This window comes from Pituophis catenifer, unplaced genomic scaffold (genome assembly GCF_029215685.1).
Source record: "Pituophis catenifer annectens isolate HBS135680 unplaced genomic scaffold, rPitCat1.0.hap2 SCAF_9, whole genome shotgun sequence".
Classification (NCBI taxonomy): domain Eukaryota; kingdom Metazoa; phylum Chordata; class Lepidosauria; order Squamata; family Colubridae; genus Pituophis; species Pituophis catenifer.
In genome coordinates this window covers 24,391,463-24,408,325 of record NW_027256889.1, presented here as the reverse complement: position 1 = coordinate 24,408,325, position 16,863 = coordinate 24,391,463, and the positions used below count along the sequence as shown (strand labels likewise).

The 16,863-nt window shown below is 44.3% G+C and overlaps 1 protein-coding gene across 1 annotated transcript in view; it reads right to left on the bottom strand.

Annotated features, from left to right (window-relative positions):
• Nucleotides 1–3,305: 3,305 nt before the first annotated feature.
• Nucleotides 3,306–16,863, bottom strand: part of SMAP2 (small ArfGAP2) — a 49,189-nt gene continuing 35,631 nt past the window's right edge. The window contains 6 exon segments of the mRNA XM_070949685.1: nt 3,306–4,121; nt 4,418–4,531; nt 9,275–9,397; nt 9,399–9,586; nt 12,980–13,145; nt 14,395–14,489. Coding sequence (XP_070805786.1) covers nt 4,023–4,121; nt 4,418–4,531; nt 9,275–9,397; nt 9,399–9,586; nt 12,980–13,145; nt 14,395–14,489 — 785 coding nt within the window. The 3' untranslated portion in view covers nt 3,306–4,022.

Here is a 16,863-nt window from a genome sequence, read left to right as displayed (position 1 = left end):
CACTTAATTTTCCTGTCCCTGCATGCCACCCACTCCCAGAGACTCTGGGTGCCTAACAGTGTCAACATACCCAAGACTCAAAATACATATTAAAAAATTGTTATAATAAAGAAGGATTAAACACCAGCCATAGAAATTCCATACACCATGAACCTCACCTTCAGTTCACCATTTCTCTCTATTTCAAGAAGGATGAAGCAGACCAAATGACTCCTCTTGGTAAAGAGTTCCAAAAAGTAGAGGCATCTGGTTCTGAAAGCCTCATCAGTTGGCAATCTCAAAGAGACAGGATCTGCAGGGGATTGGTCCTAATTTGACCTGGTTGGGCAGATAAATATAAAAGGCAGGACCTCAAGTAACCAGGCCTAGATGCATAAAAAGGTAAAGGTTCCCCTCGCACATATGTGCAAGTCATTCACGACTCTAGGGGGCGGTGCTCATCTCCGTTTCAAAGCCAAGGAGTCAATGCTGCCGGAAGACGCCTCCGTGGTCATGTGGCCGGCAGGACTCAACACCAAAGGTGCACGGAACGCTGTTTCCTTCCCACCAAAGCTGGTCTCTATTTTTCTACTTGCATTTTTTATGTGCTTTCGAACTGCTAGGTTGGCAGAAGCTGGGACAAGTCACGGGAGCTCATCCCGTTATGCGGCACTAGGGATTTGAACCTCTGAACTGCCAACCTTTCGATCGACAAGCTCAGCGTCTTAGCCACTGAGCCACTGCGTCCCCCTTAAAATTGACAATCAGCACCTTGAATCACCTCTAAAAGCCAACTGGCAACTTGATCAATGGAAGGGGAGAGGGTGTCACCTAAGTATATTGGGAAAAATGATCCTGAGAATATTGCTGTTGCATATATTCTTGGTATGTCCTCCTTGCTGATAAGATCAAAGGGAATGGGGGCAGGTTGGGTTATGTAGGCATGAGGGGAAACCAACTCGCTTAGAAGGAACTGCAAAATGAAATCCAGAAAGCACTGCAAGACCACTTTCTTTTTGCTAGGAAACCTGTATGGCTATGTCAAACATTTAAACTATTTGTGAAACCCCCAGTTCAAAAGGTACTCCAGTTACTATGGAAGAATGTCATATACTTTGATAAGTAGAGCAGACTGGGATGACATGGCCAGCTTAAAGCTGCAGCAAAGTCTGATCGCTAATGGTGCAATTCCTGAGAAGTTCCTTGTTTTGCACTTGGAAGAGGGGTGTGAGAAGCATCAGTGGGGGGCAAAGCTGAAATTGACATGGTGGAAATGAAATGAACCAAACTGGGATCTCTTAGTGAATAAATGTACATGGTCACTTTGCTGTTTTTGAAAGAAATGGAGTGGCAATCATACTCAAAAAGGATATTACCCAGTATCTGCTCAGCTGTAGCTCAATAAACAGGATTGTGTCTATTAAAAGGAGTGGCTATCCAGGAAACATGCACAAGGTTATGCAGTGGAAGATGACATAATAGAATTTTCTATAAAATTGCAAAAGAAAGCATATAGTAGTATTGATCAGTATTTGGAACGCAAGCGTTCAAAGGAAAGGATGAACCTGGAATTGCAAAAAATAATAATAATTGTATTGAGTAAATACAATAATGCAGGAGATGGGTAAGTGGTGTTTTCTGGAGAAAAATGGTATTTAGGCATACTGGTCAGATATGAACTGGAAAATATATAATCAGAATGCAAGACTAATGTAAACATGTTTTTTCTAAACTTAGCTTACACGAAATAAAACCTGGGAAACTATGAGAAGAGATAATGCATCAGGCATATAAATGATGAAGTAGCATTGCAAACCTTTATCATAGGAACAAATTCCTCTTTCTTTTACCATTTCAATCTTACACCTGCAATTTTCAACAAGACAAATGCATGTGTTTAACCTGCCTCTATAATCTTTATAACTCATTCTGGGATTTTCTTATTTTTGTACAATTGTAGAGTGATGGGCGACATGCAAGTTCAATAAATTATTATCAGCTTAACCCAAGAGACACGATGGTCGTGGAAGATCATGCCAGTTTATTACTGAGAGACCTCATGTCTCTTCCTCATATGATGCTGCCCAGTGCTGAATGCCCTGATTTTGTATAGCAACACAGGGATTTACTAGCATAGAGTAGTGGAGATAGATCACTTAGTACCAGGGTGGATAAAAATCAATGATTTTTTTAAAAAAATTGAAAAAATCAGATTTTTTTTTATTTAAATCGGATTTTTTTGATTTAAATCGGATTTACTTTAATAAAAAACTTTTGGGGTAAAAATCTATTGTAAGATAGTTTTCTATTTAAGATACATAAATAATTTAGTTTATTCAGCATGAAATGGAGCTTAGTTATGTAGCATGAGGCTGTATATTCTGCAACACTGGGACTATCGGTGAGTCAACAGTGGGTCAAAGGAGTAGCAGAGATGACAGTTGCTCTTTAAAAATTATGATTTAAATCGAGTTGATTTAAATCAAGCCTTTTTACTAGTGATTTAAATCATGATTTAAATTGTGATTTAAATCAACTCGATTTAAATCAAATCCATCCTGCTTAGTACCATGTCTTTGAATCAGTGGTGAAATGTAAAATTTGTTAATATCGGTTCTGTGGGTGTGGCTTGGTGGGGGTTAATGTGACTGGATGGGCGTGGCCAACTTTTTTTTTTTAAACATTTTTTACAACTTATTTGGGCGAATAGGTTGTAAAAAAATGCTTTTAAAAGGTAAAAAAAGGCTCTGATGATCACGCGCCACAGCTGTGATCGTCAGAGCCTCTTTTTTAACTTTTTAAAAGCATTTAAAAGTTTTTAAAAGCATTTAAAAGTAAAAAAAAATGCCTAAAAAGTAAAAAAAAAAGTTCCAATGATCAGCTGAGCGACGCCCGATCGTCGGACCTTTTTTTTTTTTTTTTTTTTACTTTTTAAAGCATTTTTAACTATCGATTCCGAAGAACTGGTAGTAAAAAAATGCTAAAAAAGTAAAAAAAAAAAAGTTCCGACAATCGCGTGTCGCTCAGCTGATTGTCGGAACTCTTTTTTTAAACATTTTTTACTACCGGTTCGGTGAACCAGTAGCCTTTTTTACTACCGTTCAGACGAACCGGACTGAACCAGGAGCATTTCACCCCTGCTTTCAATCCTACAACTCCTAAATTTTATTCAGCAGGCAGAGACTAGATTAGTCCCGTAGCAATAAATTAAAACCTAATGACATTCACTAGGAGCCTTTCAATAAATTTGAGAAAAAAAGGTGGTATCTCCATTTGTTTTAACATGAGCATTTAAAAACGAGGACGAAGATTAAGAGTTTCACTGCAGCATTTTATTAACGAATTTACATATACACAAGATAAAGTAGGTGCCTGGGCTTTTATTTGTGCTACAAAATCTTTCAAAATTGTGGATTGGGCGATCACTGTCTTTGTGAAATGACTTGAGACGGGAGATTGGCCCCATCTCTGAAAGTTTTGTTTTTCTCCCTCCAATAAAAGTCATCATACGGGCAAGTGGAGCGCTTGTGAGAGTTACACAGGGGAAAACAAATCCAAACGAAAACTTGCCAATGCTCTGGACCTTTTATCTGTTAATGCAGTGTTTCCGAACCTTCAAGATATGGGACTTCAACTCCCAGAATCCTCCAGCCAGCACTGGAATTCTGGGAGTCGAGTCACACATTTTAAAGACGCCAAGATGGAGAAACGCTAGGCTTGACCTTTCAAAGGTTAAAATAGGGAGAAAGAAAAGGGGGGAAAAAGCATTTAAATATGCCAGGACTAAATGAGCAGCAGCTGCTTTTAAGAGGGTATGTTTCCTCCCAACTTCACTTTCAGAAAAGAAGCATCATTTGTGCTTGAGGGCTGGTGGAGCTCCTCTCCAGGGAGAATGCGTTTCAAGCTTGTGAAGTAGTTTTGGAAAACACCACAGAAATCATGGAATGTGTTGGCGGAATAAAAAACGAAGAGTATTTGGTGGCAAAGTCCTAAAATACAAAGTGCCTTGAGGTGAAGCCACAACTAAAGCTGCAAAGGTCATATCAGCCATCGTGACCATTCCTTCTGCAATCCCAGAACAGGCTTTTGAAATGATGGTTACATCTACCAGAACAGCCGTCTGCTATCTTTGGTCCACCCTCCTAAAAAAAAAGAAAACAAAAAATGCTCGCCTATGGAGAAGGTGAGCCAAGGCAGCAAAGACTCCATCGGTGTTTTGAACATGAGGTGGGCAATTGGCAGAGTAGATCTCCGTTCGCAAGAGGAATATCTGTCCAAGACTCATCAGCAAGGGAAGTGAAAACATTAACATCAGGGAGTAACTGATGCTTAATACAGAACCGGGAAAACAAAACCAAGAGAGCCGAAGCTAAAAATGAACGAGAAAATGGTCCAGATCCAGGGGTGGGTGGGTGGGTGGGTGGTGCTATTTCCACACCTGGGAACTGAGGGCTTGATTGGTTTCTGGGGCACCCCCTCTGCCCATTGACTGTCCATAGTGCATCACCCCGTTGCTGCCACAGAAGTTCATCCCTGCCATTTGCTGCGTCACCTGAAGGAGAAGGCAAGGAGGAGTCAGGTCAGTTCTTTCACCTCAAGTTTCCCTGCTGCAGAGGACATTTTCATTAGCTTTCTATACTCAGTGACACCTTTCGTGCCTTCACTGTATTGGGGTTGATCATCCACCTGGTGACCATTCATGGTGCTTTAGAACCTTGAAAGTACCTCAGCTTGTTTTTTGTTTTTTTTTAAATCTACATAATGTTGAAAACTACCATGCCAACAAGAGGTGTAAAAGCAGTGCTGAAGAACATGGCTGGCTGTGATTAATGGGAGCTGAAACCAATTGGGTCTAGGATTTTTTGGCTCCTACCCTTGGCCACGCCTGCTTCTCCGCCAGGGTTCCACCTCGGGGCATTCACCTCTAGCTTTTCTCCTCAGCTGACCCCCCACCCATTCGCCCTGGCCAATGGGCCATGACCCCTCCATCCCACGCGCCCATCTTAGGTACGGACATATGACATCGGTGAAGGCTGGCCATGATGGTCATAAGTCAAGAATTGCCGTCCACTGTTGGAGGATGGATTGAGTAAGATGAGTCGAAACTCACTTTAACAATGCTCTTGCTTAGCAATCAAAATTTTGGGCTCAATTGTTGTCGTAAGTTGAGGATTCCTCTGCATCCTCTGCATGGCAGCCTTGCCTAGTAAACTCCGTCCCTTTTCTGGGAATTTCTCCTCTGTGTTAGAGGCACCAAAATAACCAAGAGGATATAAGGTCTCCTGTTCGAGCAGGGGGTTGGACTAGATGACCTCCAAGGTCCCTTCCAGCCCTGGATTGCTGTGCTGTTTCAAAGCATCCTCTGAAGCTGTGTCTAGTGCCAGGGTTAGTGGTCCTTCCTTCCTCTCCTTTTTCTCTCCCTCCCTCCCTCTATCCATCCGTCCATCCACCCACCCATATCTCATTCACTTTCCCTTTCCTTTCCTTTTTTCCCTTCCCTCCCTTCCTCTTTCTTTTGTGGTCCTTTCTTCCTCCCCTTTTTCTCTCCCTCCCTCCCTCCCTCCCTCTATCTATCCATCCATCCATATCTCATTCACTTTCCCTTTCCCCCCTCCCTCCCTCCCTCCCTTCCTTCCTTCCGTTCTTTCTTTCTGTCTTTCCTTCCTTCCTTCCTTCCTTCCTTCCTTCCTTCCTTCCTTCCTTCCTTCCTTCCCTTCCCTTCCCTTCCCTTCCTTTCTTGTCTACCTCTCTCTTTCTTTCTTTCTCTCTCTCTCCCCCTTCCCTCTGGATGAAGCTGGCGTACTTACTGCCCCCTCCCCCGCTCTTCCCTTCCCTTTTGTTATCAGGGAGGCACGATCAGGTACAGGGGAGCTTCAACCCCCTCCCCTTCCTTCTCCTAACAAGCGCCCGAGACCGTTTGGCTGCAGCACCTTCCCACACCCCCACGATCAATCGCACCATGGCTTCTGGCTTCTGGCATTGGCAGCTAGCCAATTGGTTGGCAGCTAACTGTCCCGGAGGGCGAAAAGCCCAGGACGAGGCCTGCTTTGACGAATGGGCCATGCCGAAGCGCGTGGGACGGAGGGGCCGTGGCCCATCGGCCAGGTCGAATGGATGGGGGGGGGGGCGTGTCAGCCGAGGAGAAAAGCTAGCGGTGAATGCCCCGAGGTGGAACCCTGGCGGATAAGCAGGCACGGCCAAGGATAGGAGCCAAAAAGTCCCATTCCGAACCAATCACATCTACAAGGCATGAGGTGCTAGAAGGACTGAGAATCTGATTACCTTATTTTTCAGAGTATAAAACGCACCGTTTTCCCCCCAAAAAAGAGGGTGAAAATCTGGCTGTGTCTTATACTCCGAATGTAGCCCTGCCCAGCTTCTCAAACGGAGGTTTCAGAGGCTGAAAAAAGCAAACGAATCTTCAGAAAAGAAGCTCCCAAACAGAGCTTCAGAGGCTTTTTTTCTGAAGCTCTGTTTCGGAGGCTTTCAGAGGCAGGAAAAAAAGTTTTTTCTGAAACAGAGTTCCAGAAGTTTCAGAGGCAGAAAAAAAAGCAAGGCACAGAGCTCACAACCAAGGAACCTGTTGCTAAAATTCACCTCTGGGAACAGCTGATTGTGGGTATTCCAGGAGGCCGATCCACCCGCCAATCAGCTTTTTTCTTATTTTCCTCCCCAAAAACTAAGGTGCGTCTTATACTCGGGAGAATATGGTATATCTATCAGGATTCAAAAATGAAGATAATATCATGTTGACAGATGTAGAAGTTTTCTTTAAAAAGGGTAAACTTGAAAGAAAGCCAGACATGTGCAGAAGAAACATTCTCCCTTCCCACAAAGAATTGAAGTGGAAAAAGATTTGAAAAAAAATACATAAGGAATCCTAATTAATCCGAATCATTCACATGTCCATTATAGGAAGCACTGACTTCATATGCTGCTTTGTCATATTCACATACCCGTGTTTCCCCCAAAATAAGACCAGATCTTATTTTCTTTTGGGCCCCTAAATATGCACTAAGGCTTATTTTTGGAGGGTGTCTTATTTTTTCCCCATGTACGGGAGGCCCACTTCTGTTTGCTTGCAGCAGGGCAGGAGGCCACGTGGTATACTAATGCTGCCACTGCGAGGCAGGCGGTGGAGCTGCCCATGTGCCTCGCACCAGCTTATCTCAGAGCCCCTGCAGCCAGGTCACCCACATCCCGACACCTGCCTCGCCATGTGGTGGTGGCAGCTCCAGCAGCCCCATCAGCAGGACCCTGCATGGCCACAGCCGCGGCCACAACGTGAGGTGGGGGGCTGGAGCTGCCCCGCGTGCCCCGCACTGGTTTACCTCAGGACCCCCACAGCCAGGCCATCCACGCCCCAACACCTGCCTCGCCTCACAGCCGCCGCACCAGCATACTGTTCGGCCTCCTGCTCCATTGCAGCCACAAGCAAGCAGAAGTGGGCTGGCAGCCATGTAGGCTTCTGCTGCCCGTGGCTGCTGTTGCTGTTGCCACGAGGCAAGTGTTGAGGCATGGATGGCCTGGCTGCACGGGCCCTGAGGTAAGCCATTGCAGGGCACGTGGGGCAGCTCCATTCCCCCCTCCGTCTTGCCTTGGGGTCACGGCACTGCGAGCAACCAGACGAAATGGGTGTGCAGCCAGCCGCACAGGCTGTTAAGTAGGGCTTATTTTGTGGGGTAAGGCTTATATTAGGTGCACACGTACATTTAATAAATTTAATAAATAATAATAAATAAAACATGCTAGGTCTTATTTTCGGGATAGGTCTTATTTTCAGGGAAGCAGGGTAACGTTTTGAATCAGTTCACCAATTTGCCAGAAAATTAGAGTTCCCTCACATCCCACTGAGCTTTGAAATCCTCTTTTTGGAAATGAACTGAGCCTTATGCACTTGTTGGAAATACTGAGATTTGATTGGTGTTTGGGATTTAGGGTACTTAAGAGAGAGGGTTATAACTATAAATATTAGGACGATTAAAGAACGACAGTCTTTAATCAGTCAGACTTACATTTGTATGTAAGCCACAACAGTATTATTATATAAAGGTAAAGGTTTCCCTTGCACATATGTGCTAGTCGTTCCCGACTCTAGGGGGCGGTGCTCATCTCCGTTTCAAAGCCGAAGAGCCAGCGCTGTCCGAAGACGTCTCCATGGTCATGTGGCCAGCATGACTAAATGCCAAAGGCGCACGGAACGCTGTTACCCTCCCACCAAAGGTGGTCCCTATTTTTCTACTTGCATTTTTTACGAGCTTTCGAACTGCTAGGTTGGCAGTAGCTGGGACAAGTAACAAGAGCTCACCCCGTTATGCGGCACTCGGGATTCGAACCACTGAACTGCCGACCTTTTGATCGACAAGCTCAGCATCTTAGCCACTGAGCCATTGAGTCCCTTTTTATTATTATACACAACAGTATTATTATATAATACTGTGTAAGTGACATTGTTTAATGAAATAAATCAGTGTAATGAACTTGAATCACTGTGTATTTAATTCAAATTTTGCTACAATAGGCTCTGTTCTTAATTGTAGGTCATCCTTAAATTGGGCTTCTCTTAACCCAGGAACTTGCTGTACTGTAGAAAACAATGGATTTCCCAGCTGATTAAATAATTCAGGTAGCTTAAGAAGCCATAACAGCAATGCAGGTTTTATGTGCTTCTTTTATGTGGTTGCCACTAAAGAAAGTAGCTCTAAGGATGTGGAATTTAGAGGATATCAGAGAAGAGGACTATGGAAATACTGGTGCCTGTAGGCATCATGTTAAAATTAAGCCCATCTGCGTATTATCCTCTATGGGGAGATTTTGGAAATGGAAGAATACTATGTTTTTCTACTTCCATTATTTCAGTTAACTTATGTGCTACATCATGAAAAACTGCTGATACACAGGGAATATGAACATGATACGAATTCAGAAAAGATTTTATCTTTTCATCAAATGAGTCTCAAAGTGGCTTATAAACATTTTTGGAAAGAGTTTTATGGTTGTTGCTATTTATTCAGTATCTACCGTATTTATGACCTTCACTCATTGTGACTATCAGTTCAAGCTCTTTGAGAAAAAGGACGAGGTAGAAACTGGTACATTAGGACTAGCAACTTGATACCGCTGTTTTTTCAGTATATCGCTACCCCATATCCTCAAATTCATTGCCCAGCCAGGTGGAGTTGGAAGGCATGAGATTGTCTACCTGTAATCTGTAAATGCACGTTTTCCCTTGTCCCCAAGGTTTGAAAGAGACCTCACTCAGACACACACCTGAGTTCTCACCGTTGGCTCTTACCTGGGCAAGGTTCCATTGTAATTGGTGAGCTGGTTGCACAACGTACACTGGTGGTGGGACAGGTGCCATGCCAGGCATGTACCCAGCTTGCTGCGTTGCCATCATCCCATTGGGGACCCCCAATTACTGCAGTCTGTATGCCGCCTACATAACCTGTTGGGATCGCCATATGTGCTGCCATGCCTGCTGCCCCTCCTGGCTGCGCCATCACCCCCACTGGTGGTGCCATCATGCCACTAGGTGGTGCTATGCCTGGGAAATTGGGATAGGCGGCAGGATAGCCCATTTGGGTAGGCGCTAGGAACACAGCTCCTGCAGGGATGTTAAGAAGGGAGAGATGCAAATGAAGGTGTCAACTTCTGCCATACAAGCTCTCTTTAATATATATATATATATATATATACACACACACACATACATACATACATACATTTCCAAAGATTAAAATACACAGTACAAAAAGAAACATAATACACAAAAAAAGCAAGAAAAACACACACACACACAAAACAAAAAATATAAACAACCAAAAACAAATATATCAAAATTTCAATACTAATAACTTTTCTGCACCGGTATCTCTAACCTATTTAACCTCTTTACACAAATTCTGCTTCTAAATATCTCTATCTTAAACTTACATCTTTATTTAAATTATCTTGATTTTTATTTACAATTCAATTTCATAACAAAAACATCCCTTAAGTTTTATATTTACTCTCCAGCCAGGAATACCACTTATTCCGTATTAAATAGTACTCGGTGTCCTCCCTCTCCTTCATTTCCATAGATAATCTGTCCATCTCTGCACATTCGTATATTTTTTTTATTATGATTTGATCCAGAGGAGTGTCTGATTGTTTCCAATTTTGTGCTATCACAATTCTACTTGCCATTAGTATGTGTAATATGATATATTATATACTTTTCTGCATTTTCCCTTCCAGAATACCCAGGAGAAACAATTCCGGCTTTCTTTCTATCTTCTGCCCTGCTATTTCATCCAGCCGTTTTTAAATCTTGCCCCAAAATTTCCTAATCTTAGGACAGGTCCACCACATGTGGTAGAATGTCCCTTGTTTGTGTCCACACCTCCATCCATACAAGCTCTCTTAATTGCAGGCAAACTCTGCCTACAGCCAGGCATTCGAGCCTGACGGGTTCAAGGTTGACTCAGCCTTCCATCTTTCCAAGGTGGGTAAAATGAGGATCCAGATTGTTGGGGGCAATAAGCTGACTCTGTAAACCACTTAGAGAGGGCTGTAATAAGCACTGTGAAGCGGTATGTAAGTCTTAAGTGCTATTGCTATTATATCAACCTGTTTCTAACAGACCTCACTGGGTCCGAGAGCAAGAAAGGCAGTCTTCAGTCACTGCCCACCACCACTCCCATCACTGGGACCACAGAGAGCTATTCCAGAAGGTGGCTAGCCACCTTCCCATCTGCGCTTAAGAGCTGAGGATATTTCTGCACTTTCCCTGATCCCTGAAAAGCCAATCTGGGATGTCTTCTTGCCAACTTGACAAGGTTGAGAACTATAAGCGAAAATCTGCCCCACTCTGAGTTATTACAGATCTTGCAGTAACAACCTCATCTTATCCCCACTCATGCAAATTGAAAATTAAATATACTATATTTTTCGGAATATAAGACGCATCTTTCCCCCCCCTAAAAGAGGCTGAAACTCAGAATGTAGCTTTTTCAAAGCTTTTTTTCAGCCCTAACGAGGCACTAACTAGGCGCTAGGAGTGAAGCGATCTCCAACTCTCAGCTGTTCTTTAGAAGCTTTTTTTCAGCCCTTTTCAGCTTTTTTTCAGCACTATCCGAGTGAAGCAATCCCCCCCACCCCCCGCTTTGCCTGCTTTTCTCATTGCTGCTTCCTCTCAGCTGTGCCTTAGAAGCTGTTTTTTAACCCCAAGCAGGGGATAAAAAACCAGCAAACTAATGTGCTGAAGTTGACCAGACTAAGGACGCTAGCCAGATTAATAGGTAGGCAGATTTTTTTCCTCCTATTTCCCTCCCCAAAAACTAACCTGCGTCTTATACTCCGGTGCGTCTTATATTCTGAAAAATACGGTAATACTTGAAAACTCCAGCCACCCCCTCATTTTTTTTTTAAAACTCTCTGATGTTACACATGTTCCTGGGAGGAAGCCAATCCCTCCTAATCTCAACTCAAGTTTCAGATCCTTATTCACAGAGAAGTGCAAAGGCATCACACCTATTTTACCCTTGAAAGACGAGCCACGGAAGTGGACCTACTGGAGTCCACAATGTTTGCTTGCTTATTTTAAAAGTGTTACTGCAATTCCAGATACGTCCACGGTTCAGCCCGAATTAAATCAGTTCAGCTTTTAAGTATGAGATCACTGAAGTCTGGAGTGCTTTTGAACTAGAGTGGGGGTCGGCAACGTGCGGCTCTAGAGCTGCATGTGGCCCTTTGGGCCCTCTCCTGCGGCTCCCTGTCGGATGATCCCACTACTGGGTGGCCCTGCCCCTCCCCCTCCCTCTTCACCTGCCCTGAGAAGAGAAGGGCGACTGTGGCGGATAGAGACTCGCTCCGTATTCCAGAGCGGGAGCGAAGTGCCCCTCTACATTTCCTCTTTTTCTAGCCCTTGTTGGTGCTGTGCACACCTCGGCCACTGGGGGAGACGCGTGACTTTGCTCTGCGAGAGGGGAAAGATGAGAGAGGGAGAAAGAAAGAGAGAGGGAAGGAGAAAGTGAGAGAAGGAGAAGAGAGAGAGGAGAAAGAGAGAGATGAGAGAGAGGGGGAGAAAGAAAGAGAGGGAGAAAGGGAGATGAGAAAGAGGGAGAGGGGGAGAGAGAGGGAGAAAGAGATGAGAATGAGAGGGAATGAGAGAAAGAGAGAGGGGGGAGAAAGAGATGAGACACAGAGAGGGAGAAAGATGAGAGAGAGAGGGAGAAAAAGAGAGGGAGGGAGAGAGAGAGGGAAAAAGATGAGAGAGAGGGAGAAAGAAAGAGAGAGAGAGAGGGAGAAAGAGAGATGAGATAGAGGGAGAGGGAGAAAGAGAGAGGAGAAAGAAAGAGAGGGAGAAAGGGAGATGAGAAAGAGGGAGATGAGAGAGAGGGAGAAAAAGAGAGGGAGGGAGGGAGAGAGGGAGAAAGAAAGAGAGAGAAAGGGAGAAAGAGATGAGATAGAGGGAGAGGGAGAAAGAGAGAGAGGGAGAAAGATGGGGGGGGGAGAGAAAGACCTGTTTAAAAGAAAATATCTGGAGCCACAAAACCTGGGTAGGCGTGGCTGGGGGGGGTGTCATGTGACTGGGTTGGAGTGAGTGATGTCGAGTTGGCCACGCCCACCCAGGTTTTGTGGCTCCCAGTGTTTTGTTTTCTGTGGGAAACGGGCCCAAGTGACTCTTTAGAGTGTTTAAGATTGCAGACCCCTGAACTAGAGCAAAATTCTTGCATGGCAACATCCTACAGTAACCAGGTTATTTTTCTGATGTACTGCTAACATACTGGAAAAATCAAAGAGACTGTTCATGAAAACTCCATGAACAGATCCACATGTGCAAATCAGATCTCTGAATCTTCTATCCTGAAATGGCTACTCACCTACTGCTCCACATAATGCAACTTGATGTTGCCAACGTCTTAACTTATAAAGCAATGAGCATATTATGAACCCAATCTTGAGCATTAAAAGCCCAACAGGTGTGTCTCCCATGATAGGTGGGGGCGCATACCTTGTGCGGGGATCTGTGGGCTATGGGAGCCGTATAAAGAGAGGATGGAATCCTTGGAGAGCTGCTTCTTCCCCGTCTCTTCAGCCTTGCTGTCAGGCTCAGGGAACAGGTTCAGCTTTTCAGGAACAGATCCAGCACTTCCAGCTGTGGGCATTGAGCCAACAACCTGGTGAGAGAATATACTGTACTTATTTCCAAAGGTGGAGGCCAGAAAACTGATGCAGCATTTTTCTTAAAGGTTCCAGTTCAGGTTTTCCATTTTTCAAAGTACTTGCATAACCTACCATATTTTTTGGAGTATAAGACGCACCTTTCCCCCCCCAAAAAGAGGATGAAAATCTGGGTGCGTCTTATACTCCGAATGTAGCCCCGCCTAGCCTCGCAAACGGAGATTTCAGAGGCTGAAAGAAGCCTCTGAAAGAAGCTTCAGAAAAAAAGCCTCTAAACAGACCTTCAGAAAAAAAAGCCTCTGAAAGGCTTTTCTCTAAAATAATATGGCAAGCAACAAAAGAAGAATCAGTAAAGGTTCTAACCAAACTATGCTAACAAATCTGGAGAATGACACAATAAGCAACAGATCGGAAGAGGTTAATCTATATACCAATACCAAAGAAAGGAGACTGAACAGAGTACAGATAGTCCTTCAGAATAAAAGCCTCTGAAAGAAGCTTCAGAAAAAAAGCCTCCAAACAGAGCTTCAGAAAAAAAGCCTTTTTTTCTGAAGCTGTTTCAGAAGTTTCAGAGGCTGGAAAAAAAAGCAAGGCACGGAGCTCACAACCAACAAACCTGTTGCTAAAATTCACCTCTGGGAACAGCTGATTGGGGGTATTCCGGGAGTCCGATCCACCTGTCAATCAGCTTTTTTCTTATTTTCCTCCCCAAAAACTAAGGTGTGCCTTATACTCTGAAAAATACGGTAATTTACCACCTTAGAAGGATTCCGCAAGATAGGCAGTATCTGTCTCCTGACCCTCAATTGGGAGATAAAGCCAAGTCAATATGAACCAACCCAGTTAGAGACAGATAAGCACAGGCTCAGGGAATCAAAAAGGAAAAATAGTCAAGATTTATCTGGGAAGTCTCTACAGTCATGGCAAATAATGAATGGTTCACATCTTGCTAAATCAAAAATGAAGTATATCTTCTTCATACTATTTTACATAATTATCTGTTAACTCGGCTGTTGAATCTAATGTGTAATGAAGATCTCGTTGACTGAAAGTTTAAGCATGACTTGCACATTACTGAACATTTCAATTAAAATTTAGAACTCTTTACTTTTTTTTTAATCATGCCTGTGCTTACATCCAAGTGTAGTTTTAGACCTATTTTCCCCAGAATATTCCTGTGAGATAGGTTGGGATGAGAATGAAGTTCTAGCTCAAGGTCTCCCACCATTAATGTAACTTTCTCACCTTTCTCTCAGTGCCCAGGGATCCAAATAGGTCCAAGTCTTTCTCCAAACAACTGCTGGCCCGTCCATTGGGGAGGGCAGTTGAAACAGGAACATCTGGGAGAAAAGGGGGGAGGTGGTATCAGCTGGCTTCTTGAGATCACCCAAGGGATCGCCTTCCCCAAATTGCTTCCCTCCAATGAGTTGAATTTCTACACCCAGGGTCAAAGGCTAAATTTGATAAGCCCAAAGATGACACTGTGAGGTCCAATTCTTTATCTGCTTATACCTAATAGACGGAATCTTGCCAGATTAAAGCTGTAACCTTCAATCTAACCAAGTAGATATACCCTGGGAGAATCTAGGCCCGTGATGGTGAACCTATGGCACGCGAGCATTACCCTAGCTCAGCTCCAGTTCGTTTGCGCACATCAGCCAGCTGATTTTTGGGTCTTCTGGGCCCCCTGAAAGTCAGGAAACGGGCCGTTTCCAGCCTCCAGAGGTCCTCCGGGGGGGGGGGAGGCTGTTTTTGCCTTCTCCAGGCTCCTAGAAAGCCTCTGGAGCCTGGGGAGGGCAAAAAACGGGCCTACCAGGCCCATCGTGCCATTGCATGCCAAAAGTGGGGAGACTGCAGGAGTGGGTCAAGCGGGCATGCGCGGGGCGCATTTAAGTATGGGTGTGGGCACACACACACGTGACATCCCCCCCCCCACGCTCCCGCTTTTGGCACGCGACCGCAAAACAGTTAGCCACCACTGATCTAGGCTGTGGCTACTCTGAATCTTTTTCTCCCGCCACCATCCAGTTTAGGAATATACAGTCTGTTGTCTTGGGCCTCTCTCTGGAATGCGCTGCCTTCTTCCTGAGAAGCTGTGGTGTGATTGCCAAGATTCCCTCCCCTAACACCCCCCCCCATCTTTTCTCCACTTGCACATTCCATCACAGGATGGATGTCTTGGCCTTCTATATTGGATGGTCCCCAGATATTGTGGAAATCAACATGTAGCTGCTAGGGTAGATTCAGAGAGCAGAGAAAGATCCAACTTTTCAATTTTCGGTTCTGCTTTTCTCCCCAGCCCCAGCTCCCCCATTAGTGGGCTGTATGCATTCTATTGCTAATAGATCACACTGATTCTCTTCAAGCTGTATAAATTGCTATGCTATTCTCCTGCTTTACATTTCTTCGCTTGTGTTACTGGCATGGAGGACAAGAAGCTGTACCGAGTAGTGTCAAGTATCATTCTCCTCCCGAATTCTTATTCGGCCACAACTCCCGTTTTTGAGATTTCATCATATTTTACAAGTGTGACTTAGCAGCCATCACCACCATCACACCTGGCAAGCTGCTTTTGGTTTGGTGGGAAAGACAAGATTCCTGGAAAGCTACCCCATTGCCAACATCGCATGCCCATGGCTGTGTCCTGACGCTGGGGTGGAATTTGCTCATTTTCGTTTTTAAATGCGGAATTCAGCTCCTAAGCTATAACGGACAGATTATCCCTTGCCCTTGGCCTTTTCATACTAGCTGAGCTGTTACTTGGCCTTCAAGGGCAATCATTCTGGTGGCCTATTTCCCCCTTTGAGCTTTAATTTTTCGCCGTATTTCCTTTGCACAGGAAATTCCGATTGGCTCAGCCCTCCAAACGCAACGGTTAATGAGCTGAAAGAGGAACTGAAAAGCTTTCCAGCCCATGTGTAACTTCTGCCACGGGTACGTTATGCAACTTTAGGTTAGGAAATCCAGGACTGCTATTTGCAATGTTTTTGTTTTTGGAAATGTTACAGTACTGCATTTTCAGTGGGCCTGGTGGCAAAAAAGACATTATAAAAAGGATTCCGCGTGTGCTTCTGGAAATCTATCTGCCCTGTCATTTTAAGCTGCAACCTTGGATTAACCTGACCCACTAACTGAAGAAACCACTGGGCCGAAACCGTGGCATTCTAGCTTACTGCAAAGCATTCTGGGACGTTGGCAGGAGTACAGGTAGTCCTCACTTAACAACCAGTGACTCTGACCATTCAAAGTTACAACGGACCACCCAAAGGATACTTGCGACCCAATTTCAAAGTTACAATGGCCGCACCCCCTCTTGGTCACATCATTGCGTTTTGGACACTCTGCAGCCAGCTTGCGTTTATGACCATCTGCAGCGTCCATAGGACTGTGTTTTTTAAAACTTTTTTGGGGGGGTCAATTTCTGGTGTTTACTTCTGGTTCTGGCAAAAATCTCTCATTGGATAAAACGCCACATTCACTTAATGACCATTGCAAGAAAGGTCGTGAACCTGGGCACCTGTTGTGACCTGCTTAAAGACCACAACAACTTACAACCGTTATTTCCAGGTTTAATTATGGTTGTTAAATTGAGGACTACTTGCAGTTCTGGGCCTCCTTGTCCTTCCAAAACAAAATTAGACTCAACATTTCCCTGCATCATCTACCATAACTGAAAAAAGATCTTCCTATGCAACAAACCATTATTTGTTATTA